The sequence below is a fragment of the Rattus rattus genome, chromosome 1, assembly GCF_011064425.1.
Source record: "Rattus rattus isolate New Zealand chromosome 1, Rrattus_CSIRO_v1, whole genome shotgun sequence".
Classification (NCBI taxonomy): domain Eukaryota; kingdom Metazoa; phylum Chordata; class Mammalia; order Rodentia; family Muridae; genus Rattus; species Rattus rattus.
In genome coordinates this window covers 162756703-162769420 of record NC_046154.1, presented here as the reverse complement: position 1 = coordinate 162769420, position 12718 = coordinate 162756703, and the positions used below count along the sequence as shown (strand labels likewise).

At 46.9% G+C, this 12718-nt stretch overlaps 1 protein-coding gene across 1 annotated transcript; it reads left to right on the top strand.

Annotated features, from left to right (window-relative positions):
* Positions 1-8952: 8952 nt before the first annotated feature.
* On the top strand, positions 8953-11070 carry LOC116907335 (polyadenylate-binding protein 1-like). The gene is given in 3 exon segments (XM_032910277.1): positions 8953-9703; positions 9706-10616; positions 10618-11070. Coding segments are annotated over 3 exon segments (1908 nt in total). The 3' UTR covers positions 10864-11070.
* The last annotated feature ends 1648 nt before the right edge of the window (positions 11071-12718 follow it).

Genomic DNA, 12718 nt, shown 5'->3' with positions numbered 1-12718 from the left:
AATGTTTCAGGGATTCGTTCTTCCAAGTTTAGTCAAGAAGGTAAAGATTATATTTGTGACTCCCACTGTGGTTACCTAAAATCCCAGGCTCTACGAAAGACTTTAAAAAGCCTTAACCCACCAGAGTCATCCGTCAGGCAAGCATTGGAAACAATGGCTCTGTGGACAAGGAAAAGGTAGTCACAGCTCAAAGGAACCCAGATAAATATCAACTCCAGAAAAAAATTTGGACCATGGATTCAGTGCCAATCCCATATGTCCTTCGATGTCTTTTGTATGGACATTCAGCCCCTACCCCTCCACTGAGAAATGGCCCACATATAACTGTACATCAGTAAACAATTCCTCCAACAAAATAAGCCAATTAAAGCATAAATGAAGTATAAAGGCAAGTTCACTGACCTCAGAGGAGGGGGGTCAGTGAAGTCACCATGCGGACAGGGAGATGAGAGATCAGAGAAAGAGAGACCCTGCATACACAGGGTGGGGTGGGGGGAGCAAGGAGAGAGGAGGAGGAGGAGGAGGAGGTGGAGGAGGAGGAAGGGGAGGAGGAGAGGAAGAGGGGAAGGAGGGGGAGGAGGAGGAAGAGAGAAAGAGAGAGAGAGAGAGAGAGAGAGAGAGAGAGAGAGAGAGAGAGAGAGAAGAGAGAGAGAAAACCAGCCAAAATCCAAATGTCCAGATTATATAGGGAAGAGCCTTTGGGGGAGAGGAAACCCAGCCCCTGGGCTGAAAAGTCCAGGTTAGAAGGAGGGGTGTGCCAGCCATGCACTGTAACAGGTAGGGACTGAAGGATGCTGGACGAATCTGGAGGTCAGATCTGTTTCGGTATCACCTCAGCCAATCGTCCCGGGCCTGAAACCCAGCTGTCATCTCTAGCTCTCCCCCAACTGAGGCCCAGAGGCACGTGTCTCCGGACAGGACCTTCTCAGAAGCTGTTATGATCCCTGCTTTTTTTTTTCCTTCACCCTAATCTTTAAAAATAACCCAGTAGATTTTGAACTTCCTGCTTAGGAAGAGAAAAATAGAACTCAGCAATCAAACTGCACTTTAGTTCCCGCTCCTGACGAGGCAGCCAGATAACAAGTGCCCCACAGAAGGACATGTCTCCAAGTTTAGATCGGAATAAGAAAAGACAATCTGTCTGCGTGAATAGGCAATTAAAACAGATGCCCTGATGTTGATCATCTCCTCTGGCTGTTGCTTCTCAGACGTAACCTTCAAATGAGTTCTGAATTTTAATGTCTTAAACCTCCAGGGTGAACGGAGAACTGGAGAGAGGGGGGAGGATGGCGGGTGTCACCCTTGGTCCTGCTCCTGCCCTCAGCTGCTTGGGTGACCTTGACCAGGCCTCCTCCACATCCTGGACTTCCTTCCCCAGCTCTGGAACAAGGATGCACTGAGCTCGTAACCTGTGGGTCTAGACTAAGACATTGTACTCCCCCCACCCCCCTTAGCACAGTCATGTATTTCAAAACCTGGCAACACCATTTAGAGTGATGGGACACTCTGGGATGCATCGGTAACCTGATGTCGTCGTCAAATGGGCTCCCAGCGGAAAACCAAACACAAACTTCAGAACCGGGTCCCGGATGTTCAATTCTGAAGATTGTTCCCACCTGGTCACAGTCACGCTGTGACCATCTTCTCTTCTTCTTGCTGGCTTACCTCACGTTTTACTGACAGATTTACAAGAAGTGACAGAAAGGTCCCCGCGGCTTCCTCCAGTGATAGAAGTCAAGCAAGTCTGATCCATGAAAACCAGCCATTGGCATAGTGTGTGTCAGTTCTGTGACGTCATAGGGAGATTCACGTAAAGGCTACCACGGTCACCATGCCACCTCCGAAAATGTCCGCGTCCTGCCACTCTCTCTAATATTGGAAACATATATTCTCAGTGTCACACAGAGACTCACATAAGCAACGCAAAGTTGCTCAGCCAATCCGTGTTCTCCTGAGAAAAGGGGGCTTTGAGAGCCAAGCAGGGCTGGCAAGCACACTGGGACGAGACGCTCGCTTGGTTGGTATTCTAAAGAAGGTGACGGTTTTGTCTTTTCCCCCCGTAGTCACTCAAGACTGTAGCTTTAAGAAGAACTGGCACAGAAGAAATGAAGAAAAGCAGCCAGAAGTCAGCTGCTCCAGGCCATTAAGTCCTGGGGGATGCTTCAGGGTCTTTGCATAAAGTTTTACCGGGTGGGGGGAGATTCACAGAACATCGGCTCTTGGCAGGTTTCGCTAACTTTGATAGGAAAAAAAAACTATTTTATTCACATTAACCAGCCTCATGTACCTCCCAACCTCTAGCAAACGCCCATCTCATCAGCATTTCTATGTATCCGTTATTTCGAGAATATTACATAAAGAGTCATACAGTAAACCAACGTGTGCCTCATTATCTCTGCCTCCTCTTCCTCTTCTCTCTCCTCTTTTATTTTTTTCTTTTCTGTGGAACTCAGAATTGAACCGAGGGCCTCATACACGCGGTGGGAGAGACCCTCCCTGTGCTGTAGCTTCAGCCTTGTTTTCTTTATTAAATGCTCTCAGTTTGAGACAAGGTCTCACTAAGTAGCCCAGGCTGGCTTTGAACTTATGATCATCCTACCTCGGCCCCTTGAGTAGCTAAGGTGACAGGACTACACCACCAAGCATAGCAAACCTCCGTTCCTTTTTATTGTTAAATAATTCTCTCTCGAGTCCTCCTTGCTCATTCAATTCCCATGTGCATACTGGGGACCAAACCCAGGACCTCCCTATGCCAGGCAAGCAGACGAGCGCCATGAAGCTGCATCCTTCTAACTACACTATCAGGTCAGGAGGCATGATGGGTAAGATGGCCCAGCTCTGGGAGCTGACCCGTCCTCACTCCCAGAAAACAATTCAGTCTCCTGAGTGCTGACTTGGGCCCTTTGTCCTGGGGTATGCATCACAAGAAAGTACCAACCATTCTGGGTCGGTGATGAATCAATCCCTGGGGTCCAGGTGCCTTCGGCTCTGCTGATCTGTAAGTTCTTGGTGGTATAGGGAAGGGTTTCACAGACTCACTCAGCCCCATTGATGCTCTTTCACACTTTGAGTACCAAAGGCCTGGTATATAGAGGTCAGAGGTCACCTCCACTGCCAGGCCGACCTATGGCTTCTGTCCTGTCACCCGTCCTTTCTGGGGACTCCATATGAGTGTTGTCAGGAGCTTGCTTTCTGACACAGGCTATGAGGACGTCTTAGCCATCCATCTGAGAAAGTCCTTTAACACTGACAGGTTAAGCCTAAGGAACGGTCATCCGCTATGGCTTCTGCCTTCCCATTCCCCGTTTCTAAATCAGATTGGCTGTTTCGCAGATGCCATGCTTTCTACACAGGGCTCCCAAGTCCACCCCTGACATGAGCGCCCAACCTCTGCTGCTTTGCTTCACCATTTTCTCTCAGGATTGGAGGCGAAGGGAGGAAGCTACTGCTCTGTTTTGTCTGTGGTGGGAGACATCTTCTGTGCTCAGGGGATGCTTGGGAAGTGGGAGGGATGCTGGGGGGGCGGGGTTCAGGTGGGAAGAGGCAAAGATTCAGTCCCTTCTGCGTTCACGTCAGAGCGCCTTGAATAATGTGGAGGGGTGAAGGAAAGACCTGGTTGATCTGGTTCAAAATGGCTGCTGGGTCAGCCGGGTGTTGGGGGAACAAATGGGCAGAAAGAAGGTTCTTCCCCATTTTCGGCCATTTTTTTTTTTTTTTATTTTTGTCAAGGGCTTTAGTTTCAACACTTGGAAGACATCTCCACCAAGGATCAAGTCTGAGAACAGTGAAATACTAGCCTCTGTTAAGTACATGGGAAAAGGCACTTTTCCGGAAACTTCCTTCAGTTAGGCATGAAATCTCGGTCCCTAAAAGGTCTTCGGTTCGCTGGTGAGTTTAAAATAAACCAACTGTGGTGTGGCTGTGCTAAAGAGCTAACCGGGATACACTAACAGAGGGGCGACTTCTAAAATGAAGGAAGTGAACCAGAGTGGTCGCTACAGGACTTACCTATTCAGTTCAGGACCCACGTGAATCAAGGACTCCAACAACAAGCGACTCTGGCCAGTTTAGGGGGGAAATAAGAGGTTTATCCAGAAACACGAGAGGAGACCATTAAAAGCAGAGTCTCTAGGGACAACTTACAAGCTATGACATGAAAGTCATCTGCTGAGGTCACTGTGGCTATTCCTGCCACCAAATATACAGAGGCAAAGTGAACACAAACCAGTGAATTTAGCAGGACCTTGTCCTCAGTAACTACCCCTGTTTGCCCAAAGCACCACTGTAGCGTAGACCGCACCCTACCCAGGAAGCTCAAAGCCTCCACTTTGCCGGCATCAAGCAAGGCTCCATTTCCTTCTGCTGTCTGCTCTAGGGGCAGCCCCAGGCAGGAGAGCATCTTAGCACCCAGGGAGGGGGTAGTGACATTAGGACGCAGGACATAGGGTGTGACGGTCCCTATTGATTAGAAGACAAGCCTTGGAATGTCTGTTAGAGTTTCTGGAGGAGGTTACCCAGGGTTAGAAGACGCGCTTTAAATGTAAGCAGCACCCATCCCGTGATGGGACAATCATACAATGGAGAACGTGAGGGGCTGAGGCGGTCACTCAATGGTCAAATGCCTGTTTTGCTAGCATTAGGGCCTGAACTCAGGCCCTGAGCACCTGAGTGAAAGCAGGTGCTCTCGTTCCCAGCACAGAAGGATCCCTAACTCACTGGGCCAGCCATCCTAGCCAACACTAGGTTCAGTAAGAGACCCTGTCACTCACACAAAATGATGTGGAGCTGGGCATGGTGGCACATGCCTTTAATTCCAGCACCCAGGAGGCAGAGGCAGAGAATGGTGAACACCCCATATTCATTACTCTTGGCTTCCCATCCCAGGATAGTGTGACCAACTACCTCATCTTCCTGCTGCTGTGAATTCCCCACCATGCTGAACATCTGTGAGCCAGCATGAACTGGTTTTTCCTGAGACTGTTTTTGCCAGGTATTTTGGTACAGCAACAAGAAAACGCCGTGAGGTTTTTCAAGTAGAAGTGAAGGCGGGTCACAAGCACACCAAGTGTGAGTGACAAGGTCACAGGGTCAGGAGAGGGAAGGAAACAGAAGCAGAAGGACAGGCCGAGAGGGGTCGTCGAGGTACGAGGGATCTAGGCTGCCTAATCGATCAGTGGACTCTGCCAGGGTCAGAGTTCAGTTTATGAAGAACTTGGAAGAGTCAGAGCACAGCCTTCCTGGGATGCTGGGTCAGGCATGCTGGCACAGGCTTGTAGTTCCAGCACTGAGCCATAGACACAGGAGAATCGAGAGTTCAAGACCAACCTGAGTTACGTGAATCCTGGTCTCAAAAAATTAAAGATATTCAAGGCGAAACAAAATGCAGGGAGGGGAAGCGACCATCCCAGGAAACAGTCAAGAAAATACTTGTTAACCCTTTGACATGGGTTCAAGACACACAAGGCTTACAGTCCCAGACACCATTCTTTCTCTCCTTCTGACAGGAATCATTTATGTGGCCTCAGAAGACGGATGTCTGCCATGATAGGTCCCATGTAGCATGTATAACGACCTCGCGGTATTCATTTATTTTTTTGGCCAGGACTGCGTTTTATTAAAACCTGTCATCTTATCTATCTCACCGAGTCAGTGAGGCAGCAGACTGGTTCATTGCTCTTACTTATCTGGTACGGGAGGAAGAGAGATGGGCCACGAAACCCCACCAGCTAGAAGAGAGAAGGGAGCTACAAGCAGCTCTGTCACTGAAATATGGGATTTCTTTTTATAAAGGGAAGAAACGGATGCAAGTCGTCCATCAAGCTAAGGAAGAGCTTCTGACTCCTTCCTTTTTATAATTAGAGCACTCCATCACCCCATTTTTCATATGTTATCTTAATTAGCATACAGCATAACTGGTTTCATTATGGCGTTTCATACGGTTTTAGCCGATGCCCTCTCTCCTTCTTACACCCTTCCCTTGACACGCTCACGTCGTTTGTATTTGGTCACCCTCTCCCGACCCTGTTCCTCATTCCTGTAGCTCCTCTCTGGTTTTGTGACCTGTACCCTACCTCACACCCACATAAGCATACATGTTCTATCTGTATGTCTCTCACGAGTCAATCTCTGACTGTAATTCCTTAGCTAACTTTAAAGGCAGAGTCTAAATCAATGGTTCACAACCTTCCTAACACTGTGACCCTTTAATACAGTGCCTCGTGTGTGGTGACCCCCACTCCCAGTCATAAAATTATTTTCATTGCTACTTCATAACTGAAATTTTGCTGTCGTGAATTGTAATGTAAATATCTGTGTTTTCAGGTGGTCCTAGGTGACCCCTGTGATGGGGTAGTTTGGTCCCCAGAGGGGTCGCAACTCATAGGTGGAGAGCTTCTGTCTAGGGTGTCATGTAGCCCAGTATAAGCTCAAGCTCAATATATAGCTGAGGATAGACTTGAACTCCCGATCCTCTTGCCTCTGACTCTCAGACGGTGGGATTAAGGGCCTGTGCCATGCCCGGAGAAGGCTATTTTTAGGATTAGATTGCAATACAAGTGTGTGAATGACACAGAGTTGTGCATATCTTCTAATCTTTTTTTAAACACAGGGTCTCATGGAGCTCAGGCTAGCCTGGAAATGAACATGTAGGTGAGGAAAATCTTGAACTTCAGATCCTCCTGCCTCCATTTCCCAGGACCTAGAATTGCAACTGTGCCCCACTACATCTGGTTTCTATGATGTGAGGCATCAAGCCCAAGGCTCTCTGCATGTTCAGTCACTCTAGAATCTAATAAACATCCCCAGCCCCTTTTACATGGTTCTTGAACTAAGCTCAACAGAAAACAAACAAACAAACAAACAAACAAACAAACTACATTTGACAGAAGTGTCTAGTGAATGAGTTCCCTCACCAGCATCAGTTTTCCTGCCTGTAGAATGGAGGCATCACTACATTAAGACAGTGGGGAGCACGGGCCTTCTTGAAGCACCAGTGTATGTGTCTGTGTGTGTGTGTGTGTGTGTGTGTGTGTGTGTTGTGTGTGTCTGTGTCTGAGTGTGTGTCTGTGTGTGTGTCTGTGTGTGTGTGTGTGTGTCTGTGTGTGTGTCTGTGTGTGTGTCTGTGTGTGTGTCTGTGTGTATGTCTGTGTGTGTGTGTGTATGTCTGTGTGTGTGTCTGTGTGTATGTCTGTCTGTATGTCTGTGTTTCTGTTTTCTGTGTGTCTGTGTGTGTGTATGTATCTGTGTGTGTGTGTCTGTGTGTGTGTGTGTCTGTGTGTGTGTGTGTGTGTGTGTGTCTGTGTGTGTATGTCTGTGTGTGTGTCTGTGTGTCTGTGTGTGTATGTCTGTGTGTGTGTCTGTGTGTCTGTCTGTGTGTGTACTTGTTCTCTCTCATCTCAGAATGCCATGTTCCAGAAGCTATGCAAGAGGAAAGGTGTGCATTGCTCAGGCCCTGGGTTTGGCTCTGATTACTAATTACTTACACCCACTTCCCCAACAGGTTGGCTCCCCAAAGAGCACCACTGGCTCTGTGAGGCCTCTAGTGAGGAGCAGCCAGGTACACACACACTCACGCTACACTGTAGAGTCTGAGAAAGCGTCTGCTCGGTTTCGGGTTGATCGGTGGCACTTTCGACAGCCTCGATCCCTGGGGCTCAGGCATATCTTCTGCTTGGAGCTATCACCAGGGAAGGGAATTTCACTGTGTGATTGACAGCAAATTGTCACACTTCATCGGAGAGGCCACGGGAGCACAGCCTGCATCCCGCGGCTCTGCCAGTCAGAGATGCTTCTGTCACTGAAATCTCCTGGACTACAATTCCCACGGTGTGGGGGCCGGCGCATCTTCTATCCACTCATTTCTCAGGCTGCTATTTATACGCAGCCTCTCCACCCTTGTAGTGCGTTCTGCATAAGAGTTTTCATTTTCACTTCACAGATGGGGAAACTGAGGTAAGTGGAAGGCCTGGACTGTGGACAGGATGTGGTCTCACTCACCCCTCACACCTTCTTCTCAACCCTGCCCTTCCATTTAGAATTACATTATTCTTTTTATTGTTCTTTTTGTCAAATTCATGGTTTGAGAACATAATACATGTAAACCATAAAATATGGTAATATCTACCCTCTACTTCTCTCCTCTAACTCCCCCCAAGTCTCGGCACTTTGACTAATCCTGCATCCCTGCTGACTGCTGCCCACTGCAGAAAGACACACTTATGACCTAGACTGAGCAAAGGCTGGGTCTGTGAGTTTAAACATCAATAGTAAGAAGGCAGCTTGGCAACATGACTGGCCATTTAGAAAAGTAATGATAACATGTTCTTTTAGCCAGGGCCATGCCATTTTATAAACTCTTCTGTTTCTGTTGAATTAATGACAATTCCAATAACTATAGTAATTTGGTTTAAAAAAATAAGTTAACTTGTTTTTCTATTTTTTCTATCTTCATTATGTAAACCAGCCTGGCCTTCCTTGAACTCACAGAGATCCTCCTGCCTCTGCCTGCCTCGAGATATTATTAAAGGATGCATTGTCATACCCAGCTTCTCTAGATTCTTGACTCCCCAGCCCTGTGAACCCGGGTAATGTCTAACTAGGAAAGATGTTCATCAACCATCTTGCATTCTTGAACCGATTGTTCCTCAGTGGTTACTCTTATCAATGACCAATAGCAGACCCTCCCCACCCCACACGCCCCTTTCTGCCCTGTAACTACCCTGGCTTGTAAGTGGGTTGTACTAGATAGTCTTATGTCATCCTACCGCCAACTAGAGTCTTTGGAGAGCGGGGAGCCTCACTTGAGAAAATGCCTCTGTAAGACAGGGCTGTATGCAAGCCTGTAGAATATTGTCTTAATTAATGATTGATGTGGGAGGGCCCGGACCACTGTGGGTGGTGCCATCCTGGGCTGGTGGTCCTGGGTTCTTTAAGAAAGCAGGCTGATGTGCGGAGATGAACCCCAGTGCCCCCAGCTACTCCATGGCCTCTCTGTACGTGGGGGACCTGCACCCTGACGTGACCGAGGCGATGCTCTACGAGAAGTTCAGCCCGGCCGGACCCATCCTCTCCATCCGGGTCTGCAGGGACATGATCACCCGCCGCTCCTTGGGCTACACATACGTGAACTTCCAGCAGCCGGCGGACGCGGAATGTGCTTTGGACACCATGAATTTTGATGTTATAAAGGGCAAGCCAGTACGCATCATGTGGTCTCAGCGTGATCCATCACTTCGTAAAAGTGGAGTAGGCAACATATTCATTAAAAATTTGGACAAATCCATTGACAATAAAGCACTGTATGATACGTTTTCTGCGTTTGGTAACATCCTTTCATGTAAGGTGGTTTGTGATGAAAATGGCTCCAAGGGCTATGGATTTGTACATTTTGAAACACAGGAAGCAGCTGAAAGAGCTATTGAAAAAATGAATGGAATGCTTCTAAATGATCGTAAAGTGTTTGTTGGTCGATTTAAATCTCGGAAGGAACGAGAAGCAGAACTTGGAGCAAGGGCAAAGGAGTTCACCAATGTTTACATCAAGAACTTTGGAGAAGACATGGATGATGAGCGTCTTAAGGAACTCTTTGGCAAGTTTGGGCCTGCCTTAAGTGTGAAAGTAATGACAGATGAAAGTGGAAAATCCAAAGGATTTGGATTTGTAAGCTTTGAAAGGCATGAAGATGTGCAGAAAGCTGTGGATGAGATGATGGGAAGGAGCTCAATGGAAAACAGATTTATGTTGGTCGAACTCAGAAAAAAGTGGAACGGCAGACGGAACTTAAGCAAAAATTTGAGCAGATGAAGCAAGACAGGATCACCAGATATCAGGGTGTTAACCTTTACGTGAAAAATCTTGATGACGGAATTGATGATGAGCGTCTCCGGAAAGCGTTTTCTCCATTTGGTACAATCACTAGCGCAAAAGTAATGATGGAGGGTGGGCTCAGCAGAGGATTCGGTTTTGTATGTTTCTCCTCCCCTGAAGAAGCCGTTAAAGCAGTTACAGAGATGAATGGTAGAATTGTGGCCACCAAGCCACTCTATGTAGCATTAGCTCAGCGCAAAGAAGAGCGCCAGGCTCACCTCACTAACCGGTATATGCAGAGGATGGCAAGTGTACGAGCTGTGCCCAACCCTGTGATCAACCCCTACCAGCCAGCACCTCCTTCAGGTTATTTCATGGCAGCTATCTCACAGACTCAGAACGGTGCTGCATACTACCCTCCTAGCCAAATTGCTCAACTAAGACCAAGTCCTTGCTGGATTGCTCAGGGTGCCAGACCTCATCCATTCCAGAATATGCCCGGTGCTATCTGCCCAGCTGCTCCTAAACCACCATTTAGTACGATGAGACCAGCTTCCTCACAGGTTCCACGAGTCATGTCAACACAGCGTGTTGCTAACACATCAACACAGACAATGGGTCCACGCCCTGCAGCTGCTGCTACTGCAGCCACTCCTGCTGTCCACACTGTTCCCCAGTATAAATACGCTGCGGGAGTCTGCAATCCCCAGCAACATCTTAATGCACAGCCACAAGTTACCATGCAACAGCCTGCGGTTCATGTGCAAGGTCAAGAACCTTTAACTGCTTCCATGTTGGCATCTGCACCCCCGCAAGAGCAAAAAGCAAATGTTGAGTGAACGGCTGTTTCCTCTTATTCAAGCCATGCACCCTTCTCTTGCTGGCAAAATTACTGGCATGCTGTTGGAGATTGATAACCCAGAATTGCTTCACATGCTTGAGTCTCCAGAGTCTCTCTGCTCAAAGGTCGATGAAGCTGTAGCTGTACTACAAACCCGCCAAGCGAAAGAGGCTGCCCAGAAAGCAGTGAACAGTGCTACTGGTGTTCCAACTGTCTAAATTGATCAGGGACCACGAACAGAAACTCGTCCTTCACCGAAGAAAAATATCTTAAACATCGAAAAATTTAAATATTATGAAAAAAAATTGCAAAATATAAAATAAATAAAAAAAGGAAAGGAAACTTTGAACCTTATGTACCGAGCAAATGCCAGGTCTAGCAAACAGTGCTAGTCCTAGATTACTTGACTTAAAACAACAAAAAAATACAAAAAAAATAGTAAAATGTAAAAATAAATTAATGTTTTATAGACCCTGGGAAAAGAATTTTCAGCAAAGTACAAAAATTTAAAGCATTCCTTTCTTTAATTTTGTAATTCTTTACTGTGGAATACCTTGGGACGTCAGTTCTGTTCTATGGAGCAACTGATGACTGAGCAAGGAAACGTAATTTGGATTATAAAATTCTTGCTTTAATAAAAATTCCTTAAACAGTAAAAAAAAAGAAAGAAAGAAAGAAAGAAAGCAAAAGAAAAGAAAAGAAAGCAGGCTGAGCAAGCCATGAAGAGCAAGTCAGTAAGAAACACCCCTCCGTGGCCTCTACATCAGCTCCTGCCTGCAGGTCCCTGATCTGCTTCAGTTCCTGTCCTGACTTCCTTTGGTGACCAACTGTGATGTGGGAACAGAAGCTGAAAAAGCCCTTTCCTCCCCAAGTTTTCCACCATGGTACTTCAGCACGTCAATAATAACCCTAACTAAGACACGGATGCTCGGTTCTGATTCTTACACCCAAATAAAAAACCTGCATGCCATGGAGTTTCTCCTTCCATTAGCCTTTTTTCCTTCCCATTGACCTCTCAGGTTCAACTTTAGGGTCTGGGACTCCTCAGTCATCTTAAGTGGAAATTTCTGGTTTCTTTTGAGACTCGGTTGTGTCGTGTGATGCTTTCCTGGAAACTGTCTCATGACAGGATGTTTTGCGGAGGCGTGCTCTTGAGAGGACACAGGAAGTGTGGAAGGAGTATAAAGAGAGCCCAACAGTGATCAATACTCTTGCTTTGGTTCACCTTGCAACGCTTTGCTGGTCTTCACTTGTCCTGACTTCATAGGGAGGAACAGGCCAAAGAACTCCTCATGGTCCTCCGGCTGTTTCTTGCCACTTCCTTGGACTTGTGTCAATTCTGCAGAACCTCACAGTTTCTTCCGGATAGAGCCCCTATTACTGATTCATGTTTGGTGTTCGCTGATTGGACTGGACTTCTGCTACTGGTGTTTGACGTTTTAGACTGGACTGCTGATATCCTGATAATCAAGATTAGAATTGCCCCCAAAGAACTACTTCTAAACAGGTCCACATCCCCCTTGTCCTATTAACTGTCTTTCTCACCTACCTTTGGTCGGTGGGCTAGCAGAGAGGTTGAAGCATTTAAGAATCATTAGTAAAGTAGGTTTTGAAAAAAATCTAAAGCCTGCAGACATGGGCTTATGACCAGAATTACATGGAGCAGATCAAATCTAATTAAAGAGTGTAGGTTGTCCCAAGACAGTCATGCCCCAACTGCACCAGTGGGTTCCTCTTGCCTGGTAGGCCAGCGTTGCAACATCCAGAGTCCAGGCCCAGACAACAGCTCAGATTTTGGAAGTGTAGCTTTTAGTCTTTTATTACAATAAAGGAAGCCATCAAGTACTGACCTACTTCCAGAGCTTTTAGAATTATACAGGCCCATAAAGAGAGGTGGCCTTTCTTCCGTTGCTCTGAGGATAGAATCTGACAACTATTCTTGGTTGTCAGCTTGATGACATCTGGAATTAACTACAATCCAAGCATCTGAGTACACCTGTGATGGATTTTTTTTCTTAATTAAATCATTTGTGGGAAGACCCATTTCTAATCTGGATATGAGAGGTGGGAAGA